This window comes from Eretmochelys imbricata, chromosome 8 (assembly GCF_965152235.1).
Source record: "Eretmochelys imbricata isolate rEreImb1 chromosome 8, rEreImb1.hap1, whole genome shotgun sequence".
Classification (NCBI taxonomy): domain Eukaryota; kingdom Metazoa; phylum Chordata; order Testudines; family Cheloniidae; genus Eretmochelys; species Eretmochelys imbricata.
The window spans coordinates 56,767,760-56,782,054 of record NC_135579.1 but is presented as its reverse complement, the minus strand read 5'-3'; the positions used below and the strand labels follow the sequence as shown (position 1 = coordinate 56,782,054).

The following is a 14,295-nucleotide window of genomic DNA, read 5'->3' as shown; positions in this document are numbered from 1 at the left end:
GCTAGCTGGTTTTGTTAATCAAGTCATGCTTTTGGTAGAAAGCCAAAAGAATTTCTTTATTTACCATTTATCACTAAACTTTATTCCTGAAGATATTTGCATATGGCTAGACTCCCCAGGAAACATTTATACTACTTTATTCCTCCTTTTACCATAAAGAGAATCCAGATGACTCGGAGACAGTCAGTGGGACGTGGGCTTCAACTAACTCCTGGTATAGGGGGCATGGTAAGTAAATGGCAGACTGCTCCTAAAAAACCTTGAATGAGAGAGCACTCTGAACTTTGTAGTCTTATAACACTACAAGAGCAGTAAAGAATTCCTTGGCTGTTTGTGTAAGCTTGCAGATAGTTTAATCAAGCGGTGGTTTTTCATGTTAATGGTACTTCCATCCTTTAACTTATTCCAAATGTGAATACTGGGCAAGGTATATTAAGTATAAGATGAAGCTAAAAACTCTTAAGAATCTGGGTCAGTTTAGACACAGCCAATATTTATTACTATTTTTTAGGAATCAATCTTTTAAAATACTTTTTTATTTTCACATGGGTTCCCTTCACACTGTTGACTAGACAAATAGTGGTTAAAGCTGTTAGTCTATTTTTTTGGGAGGGAACAACCTTTGTAGATGAGTTTTATTTAGAAGCAAGCAGAGTAGGAATAATGAATATATTTTAGCTTCTGATCTTAATATTTTTTTCAGCAGCAACACTTTTTTGATGATGAGGACAGGACAGTTCCAAGCACCCCAACTCTTGTGGTACCACATCGTACAGATGGATTTGCAGAAGCAATTCAGTACGTAGAAGTCGTAACAAAAGCAAGTGCTATTGTGTATTTCCCTTTTACTAACAGTTGAATGGTTCTTTGCTTAAAGGTAAATGGAAATAAAATGATTTAGTGATTGTGTAGTAAGATACTAAATAGCATTCCATCTACTAGATGGGTAAGAGAGAGAGTCACAAATATTGAATTGTTTGAACCATACATCATAAAATGGAGTTCAGAAAAGTAAGCACATTCCAATCTAGCAAAACCTATTTGTTTAAAAAGTCATACAGTTAAATTACTAGGGCAACAGTGGGTTATCGTGTTTCTTTGAGCTCCTCTTTTGCACATTCACATTAGTGCTATAAGTGACAAAAGCATGTTTTCTCAATGTTGACTATGAAGATCAGTTAAAATATACACAGCAAGCTGCTGTGGAGAATTAGTTGTGTAAAGCCATAGGAGCTATTTAAACGTTACAAAAAGAAAAGGAGTACTTGTGGCACCTTAGAGACTAACCAATTTATTTGAGCATAAAGCTTTCGTGAGCTACAGCTCACTTCATCGGATGCATCATCAGTATGCTCAAATAAATTGGTTAGTCTCTAAGGTGCCACAAGTACTCCTTTTCTTTTTGCGAATACAGACTAATACGGCTGTTACTCTGAAACCTGTCATTAAACGTTACAGTATTCATTGAAAGTGATTTTATTATTTTCTTACTAGTGGAGTATTTTTTGACCATATCATTTTGACGCAGATGTAATGGAGTAACTAATTACTTTGGATAATGCTGATAAAATTAAGTGTTATCTTTGCTTGGCTACTAATCTTATTTGTATAATCGATAATTTGTTTTCCTTATTCAATTACAATAATTTTATTATAGTTTTTAGTTTATTAAACAGTTTTTACAGCACATTCTGCATCTTTGTAGTTCCCCCCAGGTTGCTGGAGTTCCCAGATTCAGGTTTGGACCTCCAGAAGATATGCCACAGACTAGTTCCAGCCACTCAGATCTTGGCCAGCTTGCATCACAAGGAGGTAAATCTATGTAATACCTTTGTTTTATGTTTGTAAGAAAAAATGGAAGCAGCTTGAGAAACTAATCAAGCTTGGGTAATTGTCATCTCCGTTCCAACTATATCCTTGTCTGTGCCTCTGTGTAGTTGTAGGAAGGGTAGAAGGACTAAGCAGGCAGAGAAGCTGTTTTGCTTATCTAGCACTGTTAGCTTTGTTATTTGTAACTATATGCAGCTTAATGTAAGGATGCTTGACTGCTTAGGCTTGGAAAGATTAGATTTTTATCAGTAAACATAGGTAAACATCAGTTTTACCATACATACACAAACCAACGAAAAAATATTTTCATTGATGATAACTGACATTAAAAGATAAGCAGCATTTTTCTTACTGAGAACTTAGTTTGTTTTAAGGATGTTTACTTTGTATATTTTGACATGTGATGTTGACAACTTTTTGTGCTTTCATGTTTATAAAGCTTTAACTTTTCTGAATCTTAACATTTACTGTTGTTAAATAATTGCCTTACCCTGCACCTCCATAATTTCCAGCAACTGTGAAAATATAAATTAATATAAATAAAAAGTTGCTTAAATAAACATGGATATTATCTCTTAAAATTATAAAATTAATTCTGCTAAGCCAATGTTTAGCCATTTAGAATAGCATATACAAATATTAGGAAAACTAACACTAACGCAGTGAAGTACGTAGCTTGTTGAGCCATTGTGTTGTCATGCAGAGACTGCCTGCGTCACCGTATGTGACAAATTGAAATTTGATTTCACTAAAGCAAAATTAAAACACACACAATTTAACAGATGTTTTCAAATTGTACAGCGTACAATTCTCTAGCATGTCTTGATGTGTGGCTCTGTCAATCTTCTCACCATTGGTTCAGGTGTGTCAAGATCTATTGTACTCAGTAGATTAGCCTCGATATCCCACAAGAAAGTTCTTGTTACTGTCACTCTCGTGTGTATTGCTGTATCTGGGCCTTCCACGCATAACTTAGGAAACGTTAATCTGTCGCAGAGACCAAATCTCTACTCCCCTATCTTACTTTAAACTATTTCCCAGTTGGATTAGTCTTTGCTTTCAGGAGGGATACTGTTAAGCTGTGCTCTAACTTCATTATTACAAAGCTTATGTAAAGGAATAGGGCTGGCATTATGTTCTTGAAGGTAGCTGGATAAAGATGAGCCTGAATCTGTGACTGAATATGGTAGCCCATTGAAAATGCTTTCCATTCCTATGAGCTTGAACTTGGGGATGTCCAGCGTCAGTGTTCCTTGTGATCGCATCTGTTGTGGTAGAGTACAGAAGAGAGCAAGTCTTCGAGATAGATAGGCCCTTGTCCACTATGATGGCGGGCAAGCAATTGCTCGTTCTTGTCCTTGCTGTTGTTGTGCAGCAAGAAGTCTCCCTTCCATGCCTTCCTGGCAGCACAGAAGCAACTGTAAGAGATCTGCTAAACCACTCATTGTAGGGGTGGCAATGAGGAAGGTAGCGGATTGAGAAGAGTCAGAAAAGCAAAACGGAGAGAAGATCAAGAGCTGAGGACAATAATATTTTGTTGAGAAGTACAGCACCATCACTAAGGATATGTCTACACTACGAAATTAGGTCGATTTTATAGAAGTCGATTTTTAGAAATCTATTTTATACAGTCGATTGTGTATGTCCACACTAATCGCATTAAGTCGGCAGAGGGCGTCCTCACTACCGTGGCTAGCATCGACTTATGGAGCGGTGCACTGTGGGTAGCTATCCCACAGTTCCCGCAGTCTCCGCCGACCATTGGAATTCTGGGTTAAGCTCCCAATGCCTGATGGGGCAAAAACATTGTCGCAGGTGGTTTTGGGTACATGTCATCAGTCGCCCCTCTCTCCCTGAAAGCAACAACAGACAATCGTTTCGCGCCTTTTTTCTGTGCAGACACCATACCACGGCAAGCATGGAGCCCGCTCAGTTCAGCTCACCATCACCACTGCTGTTGTGTCCTGGATGCTGCCGTCAGCAGACGGTGCAGGACGACTGCTAACCATCATCATCAACTTCCTGTGCAACTCTGCTCTCCTGCTCTTGTAAATGAGTGTCTCAATAGCAAGTTTCTCCATGTTATCGTCATCCATCGCTTCTGCTGCAACTCTGCTCTCCTGGTGCCATGAATCCACCTTGCAGGTCCTCTCGTCGTTCTGTATAAATATCTATTCTTGTGGCATCCGTTGTCATCCACCGCTTCTGCTACAACTCTGCTCTCCTGCAGACGCCATACCACGGCAAGCATGGAGCCCGCTCAGCTCACCGCTGCTGTTGTGAGCATTGTAAACACTTCACGTATTATCCTGGAGTATATGCAGAACCGGGCTAAGAGACGCTGATTTTGATGAGGACATGGATGCAGACATTCTTGAAAGCAAGGGCTGTGGCAATTGGGACATCATGGCGGCAGTGGAACTGGTTGATACAGTGGAACACCGATTCTGGGCCCAGCAAACAAGCACAGATTGGTGGGACCGCATAGTGTTGCAGGTATGGGATAATTCACAGTGGCTGTGAAACTTTCGCATGGGTAAAGCCACTTTCCTGGAACTCTGTGAGTTGCTTTCCCCCACCCTGAAGTGCAGGAATACCAAGATGAGAGCTTCCCTGATAGTTGAGAAGTGAGTGGCAATAGCCCTGTGGAAGCTTGCTACGCCTGCTGCTACCAGTCAGTTGGGAATCAGTTTGGAGTGCGCAAATCTACTGTGGGGGTTGCTGTGATCCAAGTAGCCAATGCAATCATTGACGTTCTGTTATCAAGGGTAGTGACTCTGGGAAATGTGCAGGTCATACTGGATGGCTTTGCTGCAATGGGTTTCTCTAACTGTGGTGGGGCACTAGAACGCATATCCCTATCTTGCCACCGGACCACCTTGCCAACCAGTACGTAAACCGCAAGGGGTACTTCTCAATGGTGCTGCAAGCACTGGTGGATCACAAGGGACATTTCACCGACATCAATGTGGGATGGCCAGGAAAGGTGCATGACGCTGACATCTTTGGGAACTCAGGGGCTGTTCGAGCAGCTGCAAGAAGGGACTTACTTCCCAGACCACAAAATTACTGTTGGGGATGTTGAAATGCCAATAGTTATCCTTGGGGACCCAGCCTAGCCCTTGCTCCCATGGCTCATGAAGCCATACACAGGCAGCCTGGACAGCAGTAAGGAGCAGTTCTACTATAGGTTGAACAAGTGCAGAGTGGAGGTAGAATGTGCCTTTGGATGTTTAAAAGCATGCTGCTGCTGTTTGCTGACTAGGTCAGACCTCTGTGCAACCAACATTCCCATTGTTATTGCTGCTTGCTCCATAATATCTGTGAGAGTAAGAGGGAGATGATGTTTATGGCAGGGTGGGAGGTTGACGCAAATGGCCTGGTTGATTTTGAGCAGCCAGACACCAGGGTGATTAGAAGAGCATAGCAAGGCATGCTGTGCATCAGAGAGGCTTTGAAAACCAGTTTCATGACTGGCCAGGCTTTGGTGTGACACTTGTGTGTATTTCTACTTGATGCAAACCCGCCGCCTTTGTTGATTTTAATTTCCTGTAAGCCACCAACCCTCCCCCCTTCAAAATAAAGTAACTATTGCTTTGAAACCATGCATTCTTTCTTTATTAATTTAAAAATATGAGATATTGGACAAGGTAGCCTGGGTAGGGTGGGGGAGGAGGGAAGGACAAGGCCATATTGCTTATTGTAGCCACACTACAAATCAAACTGTTTGAATGACAGCCTTCTGTTGCTTGGGCCATCCTCTGGAGTGGAGTGGCTGGGTGCCTGGAGCCTCCCCGCCGCGTTCTTGGGCATCTGGGTGAGGAGGGTATGGAACTTGGGGAGGAGCTCAGGCAGTTGTACAGTGGATGCTGCGGGGGTCTGTGCTTTTGTTGGCTTTTCTGCAGCTGCACCAGACGCTTCATCCTGTCCGTTTGCTCTCCCATGAGCCTTAGCATCGCCTCCTGCCTCTGCTCTTCGCACTCACTTAATGCTTTCCTAGCCTCTAATACTGAATGCCTTCATGCATTCAGCTGTGCCCTATCAGTATGGGAGGACTGCATGAGCTTGGAAAACATGTCATCGTGAGTGCGTTTTTTTTCACCTTCTAATCTGGAATAAACTTAGGGATGGAAATGATAGGGGGAGCCTAGAAACATTTGCACCTGGGGGGAGATAAAAAGGGAGAGTAATATTTAAGACGATATATTTCTGAGAACAAAAGGGAGACTCTTTCACAGTGAATCAAGCAATTTACAGCAGACAGCACGTGTGCTTTAGGTACAAGGTTGCATTTTGCCTTTTATATTGAGCGCTTGCAGTATGGTGACACATCACACACGGCTGGGCAACAGAATTCGGTTTCCATGCAGCCATGATAAGGCAAAGGGTACGTGGGGTTGGCTTCTTACGCATAACATGTGGGAATGGTTTCAAACTGCCGCACCTTTCCCACACCTTTCCCATAGCAATCAATACCAGTTGGGTTTCACATTTAAAAGGAGGGGCTGCAGTTTTCGGGTGGATGTGCAGCACATACCTCCCCCTACCCCACCGCGTGCCTGTTCTCCAGGATGATCCCTTTTAGCCAAGCGCAAACAGCCCAGCATGAACGGGGTCCTTTTACTGTTCCCTTAGAAAAATTCCCTTATTTCAACCAGGTGACCATGAATGATAATCACTCTCTTGAGAGTAACACAGAAAGATATAGACCAAATGTTGCTTGAATGCGACCAAAACCCAGGACCATTCGCTGCCATGCTTTGTGCTGCAATGATTCCATAATACTTTCAGAGTACCTCCAGGAGAGCTTCATGGAGATGTCCCTGGAGGATTCCCGCTCCATCCCCAGACGTGCGAATAGACTTTTCCAGTAGCTGTACTGGCCGCGAATGCATCCCAATTCTTCAGGGAAAATCAAATGTTAAACACTATTGCTTTTAAACCCTGTACTGTAGTTACAAATGGGCACTCACCAGAGGTGCCTTCTCCAGCTTCAGGGTCGGGGATCCCGCCTTTGGAGGGTATTGGCTCCAGGGTAATGAAAAGGTCCTGGCTGCCGGGGAGAACGGATTCACCGCTTGCCTGCTGCACATGCGCATTCTCCTCCTCCTCCACAAAATCCTCCTCCCCGTTCCGTGAGACTCCCTCCTTGCAGGTGTTCACGGACAGTGGTGGGGTACTGGTAGGGTCCCCTCCTAGCATGGCATGCAGCTGATCATAGAAGCAGCAGGTATGGGGCTGTGACCCGGAGCGACCATTTTCCTCCTTTGTCTTTTGGTTGGCTTGCCTCAGCTCCTTAACTTTTACGAGGCACTGCTGTGTGTTTCTGTTGTAGCCTCCCTCCAACATGCCTTGTGAGATTCTGGCAAATTTCTTCTTTTTGATCAGAGTTCTGCCTGCACAGATGCTTCTCCCCATACAACAGTCAGATCCAGTGTCTCCCTTTCAGTCCATGCTGGAGCTCATTTGCGATTCTCAGGGGACTGCATGGTCACCAGTGCTACTGAGTTCGCCACGCTGACCAAACAGGAAATGAAATTCAGAATTCCCGTGGCTTTTCCTGTGTACCTGGCTAGTGCTTCGGAGTTCAAAGTGCTGTCCAGAGCGGTCACAATGTAGCACTCTGGGATAGCTCCCGGAGGCCAATACCATTGATTTGTGTCTGCACTACCCCAAATTCGACCCACCAAGTAGATTTTAACGCTATTCCCTTCGCCAGGGAGGAGTACAGACTTTAAGAGCCCTTTAAGTCGACGGAACGGGATTGGTTTTGTGGACGCATTCATTTTTAAATTGATCTAATGCAGCTAAATTCGACCTAACCCCGTAGTGTAGACCAGGCCTAAGATAAGCTTTGCAAAAAGAAAAATTGCTAAGGGGTTGCATGTTTTATAGCTTGTGTAGGCAGAGCTTATTGCACACACCAAGGGCTCCCTGCATTCCTCCAGTCCTCCTATAAGCTTCCTATGTGCCACTGTCTCATCCTTTGTTTTCAGGGCCTCCCTGCAATTCCCTCAGTCTCCTCCCTGCCAGGTGTTCTGTATGCCCTGCATTCCTCTTTCTCTCATACAGACTCCTGGTATGCAATGATTTTCAAGGTGTCTGGTTTGTGCTAAAGGTATGGCAGAGGCTTCATGTGTCCTCAGTTTTCACCCTTGGAGTTTTTCCGTTTTATCCAAAATCAGCAGGGTGGCCATTGATGCCTAGAACGTTCCCTGGAATTTTGGAACTGATTGTATTCAGCTTTCAAAAGTTACTGCATTACATACATACAAACACAGAAATGCCATCAAGTTGAGTGTAAGGCCTTCATAAGCTTGGCCAGTGAGACATTTTCATAATTGCATAATTACCTAGTGCCTGTCTCTTTTCATAGTTTTCAGTAAGTTTAGGGGAAATTATCTCATGTCAACGAACCTGGGTACTTCGCAGCACAATATTATTTTCTGGCCTCTTTGGCAAGAGTTGGCTCTAAAATGAATTGATCTTGGTTGAGATTCTCTTGCAGTAGTAAGTCTGACAGATTTCAAGTAAACAGTAAATATCATGGGATCTTCCAATATGCATTTGAAAAGGATATGACAGTTTAATCGAGTGGGAGTGAACCAAAGCTTAAAGGACGGTTTGTAATTAGGCTGTTTTTTAAAAAAAAAATTAAAAAAATAGAGTAAAAAATACCCAGATTGCTCAAAGCTCCAGACTACTACTGTTCAACCTTAAATTCTGTAAAATAAATTTCCCATTACTGAGGGACACATTTATTTTGGAAATAACTTATCTTTGTTTTAAGTAGCTTAAACTAAATTGCATATGTACAACTAATAGGATTTTCACTCGTAGAATTGAAAAAAAATTCCAAGTTGATCAAAGGAAGCATTATCTAGTGATTAAAGCTTGGGTCAGTCGTTAGAAGATAACCTTGGACAAGTCACTTAACTCATCTGAATCTATTTCCTTGTCTTTAAAATACAGATATTTATTTCATGTGGGAGTGTGGTTTATTTCATTAATACTGAAGAACTTTGGCTGAAGGTTCTACATAAGTGCAAACTAGGTTTACTCTTGAGTATTCTCAACTACTCAGTCTCAGTATTTAAATACAAACCAGTAGGTTACTTTGAGGTTGTACTAGGACTTGTACTGTACTATATTAGTTTGCCTTCAGATAATTATATAATTTTCTGCTGTCTAACATGCTTTCACTGCATCCGTTAATACCAAGAATTGTGTGTTGTAGGTTTAGGAATGTACGAAACACCACTCTTCCTTGCCCATGAAGAAGAGTCTGGTGGCCGCAGTGTCCCAACAACTCCACTGCAAGTCGCAGCACCAGGTGAGAATCAGTATTGCAAAGTGTAATGACAAAATTAGATGCTTTGACTTCCAAACAAAATGTATATTACTGTTAGGTTGTTTATTGCTATGGTGAAAATATTACTGGAGACTGAGTTCTCATAGTACCCAATATTTTAATAAATTGCGTATAAGTACAAAATAACCTTCTCTCTTAACTGCTTTTCCTGATTTTGTTTTTTAAAGTGACTGTTTTTACTGAAAGTACCGCAGCTGATCCTTCAGAGCATGCTTCTCAGTCTGTTCCAATGGTGACAACGTCCACTGGCAGTTTATCCACTACTACTGAATCTGGAGTGGGTGATGATGGGGATGAGGTTTTTGTGGAGGCAGAATCTGAAGGGTAAGATACACTACTCAGTGGATTAAGATTTAATTCTGTATTTGAGATTTAGTTTTACATGCTTTCATTGCATTTCATTGTTTGTGTGTGTCTGTTGTCTGTTAAATCTTAGCTCTGTTGGTCCATAGCAGGGAGGGATCACCAGCATTGAGCGGTTTCCTAAATTAAGTGTAAAACTAATCTGGTGACCTTTTGCCTCCTTCAATACCAACTTCTTCTTTTGGTCTCCCTGTATGGAACTATATTCATCTTGAAAACAGGATTAGTGTGGCTACAGAAAGAATGACTCCCATCTGAACTGGAAATTATGGTGGAAGATGTTCACAAGGTAATCCACTTGCAGTGGAAAACAAGAATTAAACTCTGAATCAGAGGCTTATTTAACCTCTGGCACTGGTAGTGGGATCTAGAATTTCTAGACATCTCAAAACGGTCACAGCTCATTGTCAGATTTCCTTTTTTCCGAACAACTTAATTTCCTACTTTGCAGAAATAACAGAAACAAAATGTAAATCTTTTAAAAGAATATAAACCCTTTCTGGACACGCAGAGCATGAGTGAGTTGGGCATGCATTTCCTTGATAAATGGATTGATGCAGTGGCTCTCAAAACGGGTCTGCTGATCACTTCAACTAACTTGTGGAACTGTTACTATAACCATAGTGAAGTATCCGTCAGGCTTTACTCAGTGATAGTTGGAGCCCAATCCAGGACTGTCAGGCTTTCCAGAAGCCTTTTTTTAACCTTTTTTTTTTTTTTAAGCATCTCTCTGCTCAGCTACTAAACGCTTTTTTCTTTTGTGTGTGTGTTGTTTGAAGTTCAAGTGTGATCAAAATTTGGAACACCACCAGAATTAGAGACATACAGGACAAAAACAAACTAAGAGTGATCTGGAGAGCTGTGGGGCTTCTGTGGGGTAGAATTTGATTTTAACAAATGTAAAGTCCTGCACCGAGGCAGGGGAAATAAAACAGCACGAAATGGGAGTTAACTGGAGAAAATACAACCAAACAGCCCCAGAGATTGTCGAAAATGATTTTATTTTTATTTTGTTAATTCTGCCCTCAGACTTCCATGTAATCAACTGACCTAGTTCTCCTTGGAAAGCTTCCATTGGACTCTGTAGAGTGCTCTTTAAGATAGCTGTGTTATTGTCTTTCACTGTCTTGGTACTGGCTTTTGAAAAATTATTAATCCAAGCCTTTTAGGTATTGCACTGAAAAGAACATTTTGGACAAAACTCTAGGAACCATCTCTTTTTTCCCAGCCTTTACATTTCATATACTGGATCATACTGCATAGTCTTAATGGGTTCCATTTAAATTAAATATTTACTTCCCACTGACCTCTGTAATACGGGGAGCAGATTGGTGTATAAGTTCTTCCATGGCACATGGTTTTACTCAAGTGCACCCAAGTAAACTTCAGTTTTTTCTCCCTCATTTTTCTGATCTTCTCTGCAAAGCAGTCACCCTGGTGGTGTGCAGTGGATGGGTAGATGAGTGCCAAAGAGGATTTGTCTGCCTTTGTATTTTTAAAATACTAATATAATCTCTAATATCTGGTAACAAGGTAGAAAAAATGTGAAGAGTGTGTGTGAAAGTACCCATAGTAAAACAAAAATCAATTTCCTGTAAAATTACAAAATTATCTGTGCTCTCAGGGGATTATCAGTTTCTCTTGAGTTTTATCACCATTGTTCGACACCTGAATTTTTATGTTCCAGAATTACATCAGAAGCTGGTCTAGAAATTGATAGCCAGCAAGAAGAAGAATCTGTTCAAGCATCTGATGAGTCAGACCTCCCTTCTACCAGTCAGGATCCTCCTTCCAGCTCATCAGCAGGTATTGGCTTCCTTCCTAATGCAGATTGCTTCATACTGTTTTGTAGGATGTTTGTACCTCGAGCCTTTTCCCAGTGCAATACGCATTGTTGGCAGTGGAGACCAGACTAGGACCAACTATTCTGAACAGTTAATGTCCCTTCTGAAGCATAACTTTAATACCTATTATTGTCTCCATAGTGGGTCAAAAAGAAACTGAGGTTAGTGCTGTGGCCATTGTTAAGAATACACTCAACTTTCTCACCTCTTCCCAAGCTGTGTGTTGACAGGTTGAATTATGAGTAAATTTTAATCTTTATGGCAGCATTGTAGTAAGATAGGGTGGCAATTTGTAGGCAGATGAGTGGCATTTATCCTAAATATGGAACTTCTTCCACCATAAGTGTTTAAACTTGTATTGATTTTTGTTCTGTATGAGTCGATAACATGGATAAACCTCTAAGACATCTGGGTTGCTTATAAATAATCACAGGTTTTGCTAAAACAGTGGTTCTCAACCAGGGATACTCGTACCTCTGGGGGTACCCAGAGGTCTTCCAGTGGGTATGACAACTCATCTAGATATTTGCCTAATTTTACAACAGGCTGCATAAAAAGCGCAGCTAGTGAAGTCTGTACAAACTACAATTTCATTCAATGACTAGTTTATACTGTTCTGTATACTATACACTGAAATGTAAGTATAATATATTCCAGTTAATTTATTTTATAATTATATGGTAAAAATGAGAAAGTGAGGAATTTTTTTTAGTAATAGTGACACTTTTTTACGTGTGTCTGATTTTGTAAGCAAGTACTTAAGTGATGTGAAACTTGGGGGTATGTGCGATAAATCAGACTCCTGAAAGGAGTACAGTAATCTGGAAAGATTGGGAGCCACTGTGCTAAAATATCCCTTTTAATAAGTGAAAAATTACAAGTAACATGATGGGCATATGAGATGCTTTATTCTTTTGTTAATCCATTGGTCTACCAACCATTGGTCTGTCACTCCATTTTGAAATAAAATGGACATGTGAATCTTTGAAGAGTTTGACATTTTTTCATCTATTTAATTTCCTTTTCCATTTGGTGAGGGCAACAGACTGTCAGTACCTGGACCGTATTTTTGTCATCGGTAACTAATGGAGATATTTTGTTTAGTTTTTCTTTTTTAAGAGAAGTTTTTAAATACCTTGAAGGATACTCGCTTCAAAAGAGAAAATTTTAGGGTCAGATTGGGAATCCCTTCCTGGAGTTGTGATTATGTACTTCAGTGTGACTACTCTTGTGAGTATGGGATTTAAAATTTAGTCCAGTGGAACTTTTAAAAGGGATGTGATGTAAGCAATGCAAAAGTAAAAGGGATTGTAATCAGGTGCACTTGGTCTTCGCTGCATATAATTTAACCCAGCTAGTGAGTAAAAAAAAAAAAAAAAATCAAAGGAAAACACACACACTTGTTCAGTCTGAGGCTTTATTATTATTATTATCTGAGAAGATGTTAATGAAATATGTTGCACCCTCAAGTTTTTAAAATATGAAAGACAAGTACAGATGTACGTTAAACTTAAGCGATGGACTGACTAACAGTTACAAATTATACTGCAGTAACAATCTTATACATTCTTTCTAAAACTCTTCCTTCTCTACAGACACAAGCAGTAATCAGCCAAAGCCTTTCCGGCGTGTTAGACTTCAGCCACCAACATTAAGAACTGGTGTCCGTGGTCGTCAGTTTAACAGACAGAGGGGTAAGTGACTGTCAATGTTATAATTATTGTGACTATGTATGTACTCTTTCAAATAACCTCTTAATTTTCTTAACCCTTTTGAAACTGGATATCTATAGTGCCACCATAAGTATACATGATGAGACACTGAATAATGCAGAGTCCCTGCCCCACAGAGCTTTCAATATATATTATCCAAAGCATTCATTTGGCTGACAGGCAAAAAGACTACAGAAAACATCCTCCTTCTGGAGCTCCTGGCTCTGATTTTAGAAGGCGTATAAATTGCAGTAGATTTTAAACTTACTTTTTTTTGGTAATTTATCGCTAGGACATAAGCTTGATATGATACAATTCTGATCTTTAAGATTACTCCTAACACAATTTTCCTATTTCAAATTTAAGATTTTCGTTGAGATGATGTCTGGAATTACTATGCTGCTTTTTAAAGAAAATTAAATGATTGAAATTACAGAAGCTTATTATGTTAGTATTCTCCAGATTTTACTTTGATTGCTACTAATGATTAACTATAACAGCCCCCACATTAAAAAAAAACCCTACCCAGATTAAATTTATTCATCAACATAAATATTAAATATTCTGCATGCATTGGTGCTAGCGCTGATATGTCTGTTAACATTCAGATGTTGTGGATCTAACCATAAAAAATGTACTTATAGAACTAGAAGGGATTTCCAATGCAATCCCATCTATTGTCACACATTAACCAAAAGGGTGGCTGGTGAAAAGGGAGGGTAACCCTCTCCACCCATAATTGAGCATGCTATGGTTGTGACTCTTCTCATCCATGGAATGAAAATCCACAGTAGTACCTCTTGGTGCTAGGCCATCACAGAGATCGCTAACAGAATATTCCCCTGCACACTCATCTCATCACCAAACAAAGTAGCAAACTGACCATGTTTGATTATTGGAGAGGGTAAGAGTACTTGCATTAATACTCGTCTCTTTTCCTACACAGGTGTAACTCATGCAATGGGAGGCAGAGGAGGCCTAAACAGAGGCAATATTAGTTAAAAGTTCTGTAAAGTAATTGAAGCTGTGTCTACAGACTGTCAGATTGGCTACTGTTGCTTTAGTGTAATGATTGCAGCGCTAAAAGCAGCATTTTGTACGTAGATTGATGTGCGCATATTTCAATGTCTTTATTAATAAAATTAGACAAACTCATATTAAAATGGCTTCTTTC

The 14,295-nt window shown here is 40.6% G+C and overlaps 1 protein-coding gene across 3 annotated transcripts in view; it reads left to right on the top strand.

Moving 5' to 3' along the window:
• The window catches only part of TPR (translocated promoter region, nuclear basket protein), a 73,594-nt gene extending 59,310 nt beyond the window's left edge, over nucleotides 1-14,284 (top strand). Inside the window, exons 44-51 of one of the 3 annotated variants that reach the window (XR_013346800.1) lie at nucleotides 160-228; nucleotides 704-798; nucleotides 1,706-1,812; nucleotides 9,068-9,163; nucleotides 9,370-9,526; nucleotides 9,787-9,854; nucleotides 11,253-11,371; nucleotides 13,005-13,023. Coding sequence is in view for 2 of the 3 variants with exons in the window: in XM_077823579.1 (XP_077679705.1) it covers nucleotides 160-228; nucleotides 704-798; nucleotides 1,706-1,812; nucleotides 9,068-9,163; nucleotides 9,370-9,526; nucleotides 11,253-11,371; nucleotides 13,005-13,103; nucleotides 14,068-14,123 (798 nt within the window). In the remaining variant the exon portion in view is untranslated. Of the gene's footprint in view, nucleotides 1-159; nucleotides 229-703; nucleotides 799-1,705; nucleotides 1,813-9,067; nucleotides 9,164-9,369; nucleotides 9,527-9,786; nucleotides 9,855-11,252; nucleotides 11,372-13,004; nucleotides 13,104-14,067 lie in introns of those variants that run through there. The other 2 variants (XM_077823580.1, XM_077823579.1) reach the window with 2 other exon arrangements.
• Nucleotides 14,285-14,295: the final 11 nt, after the last annotated feature.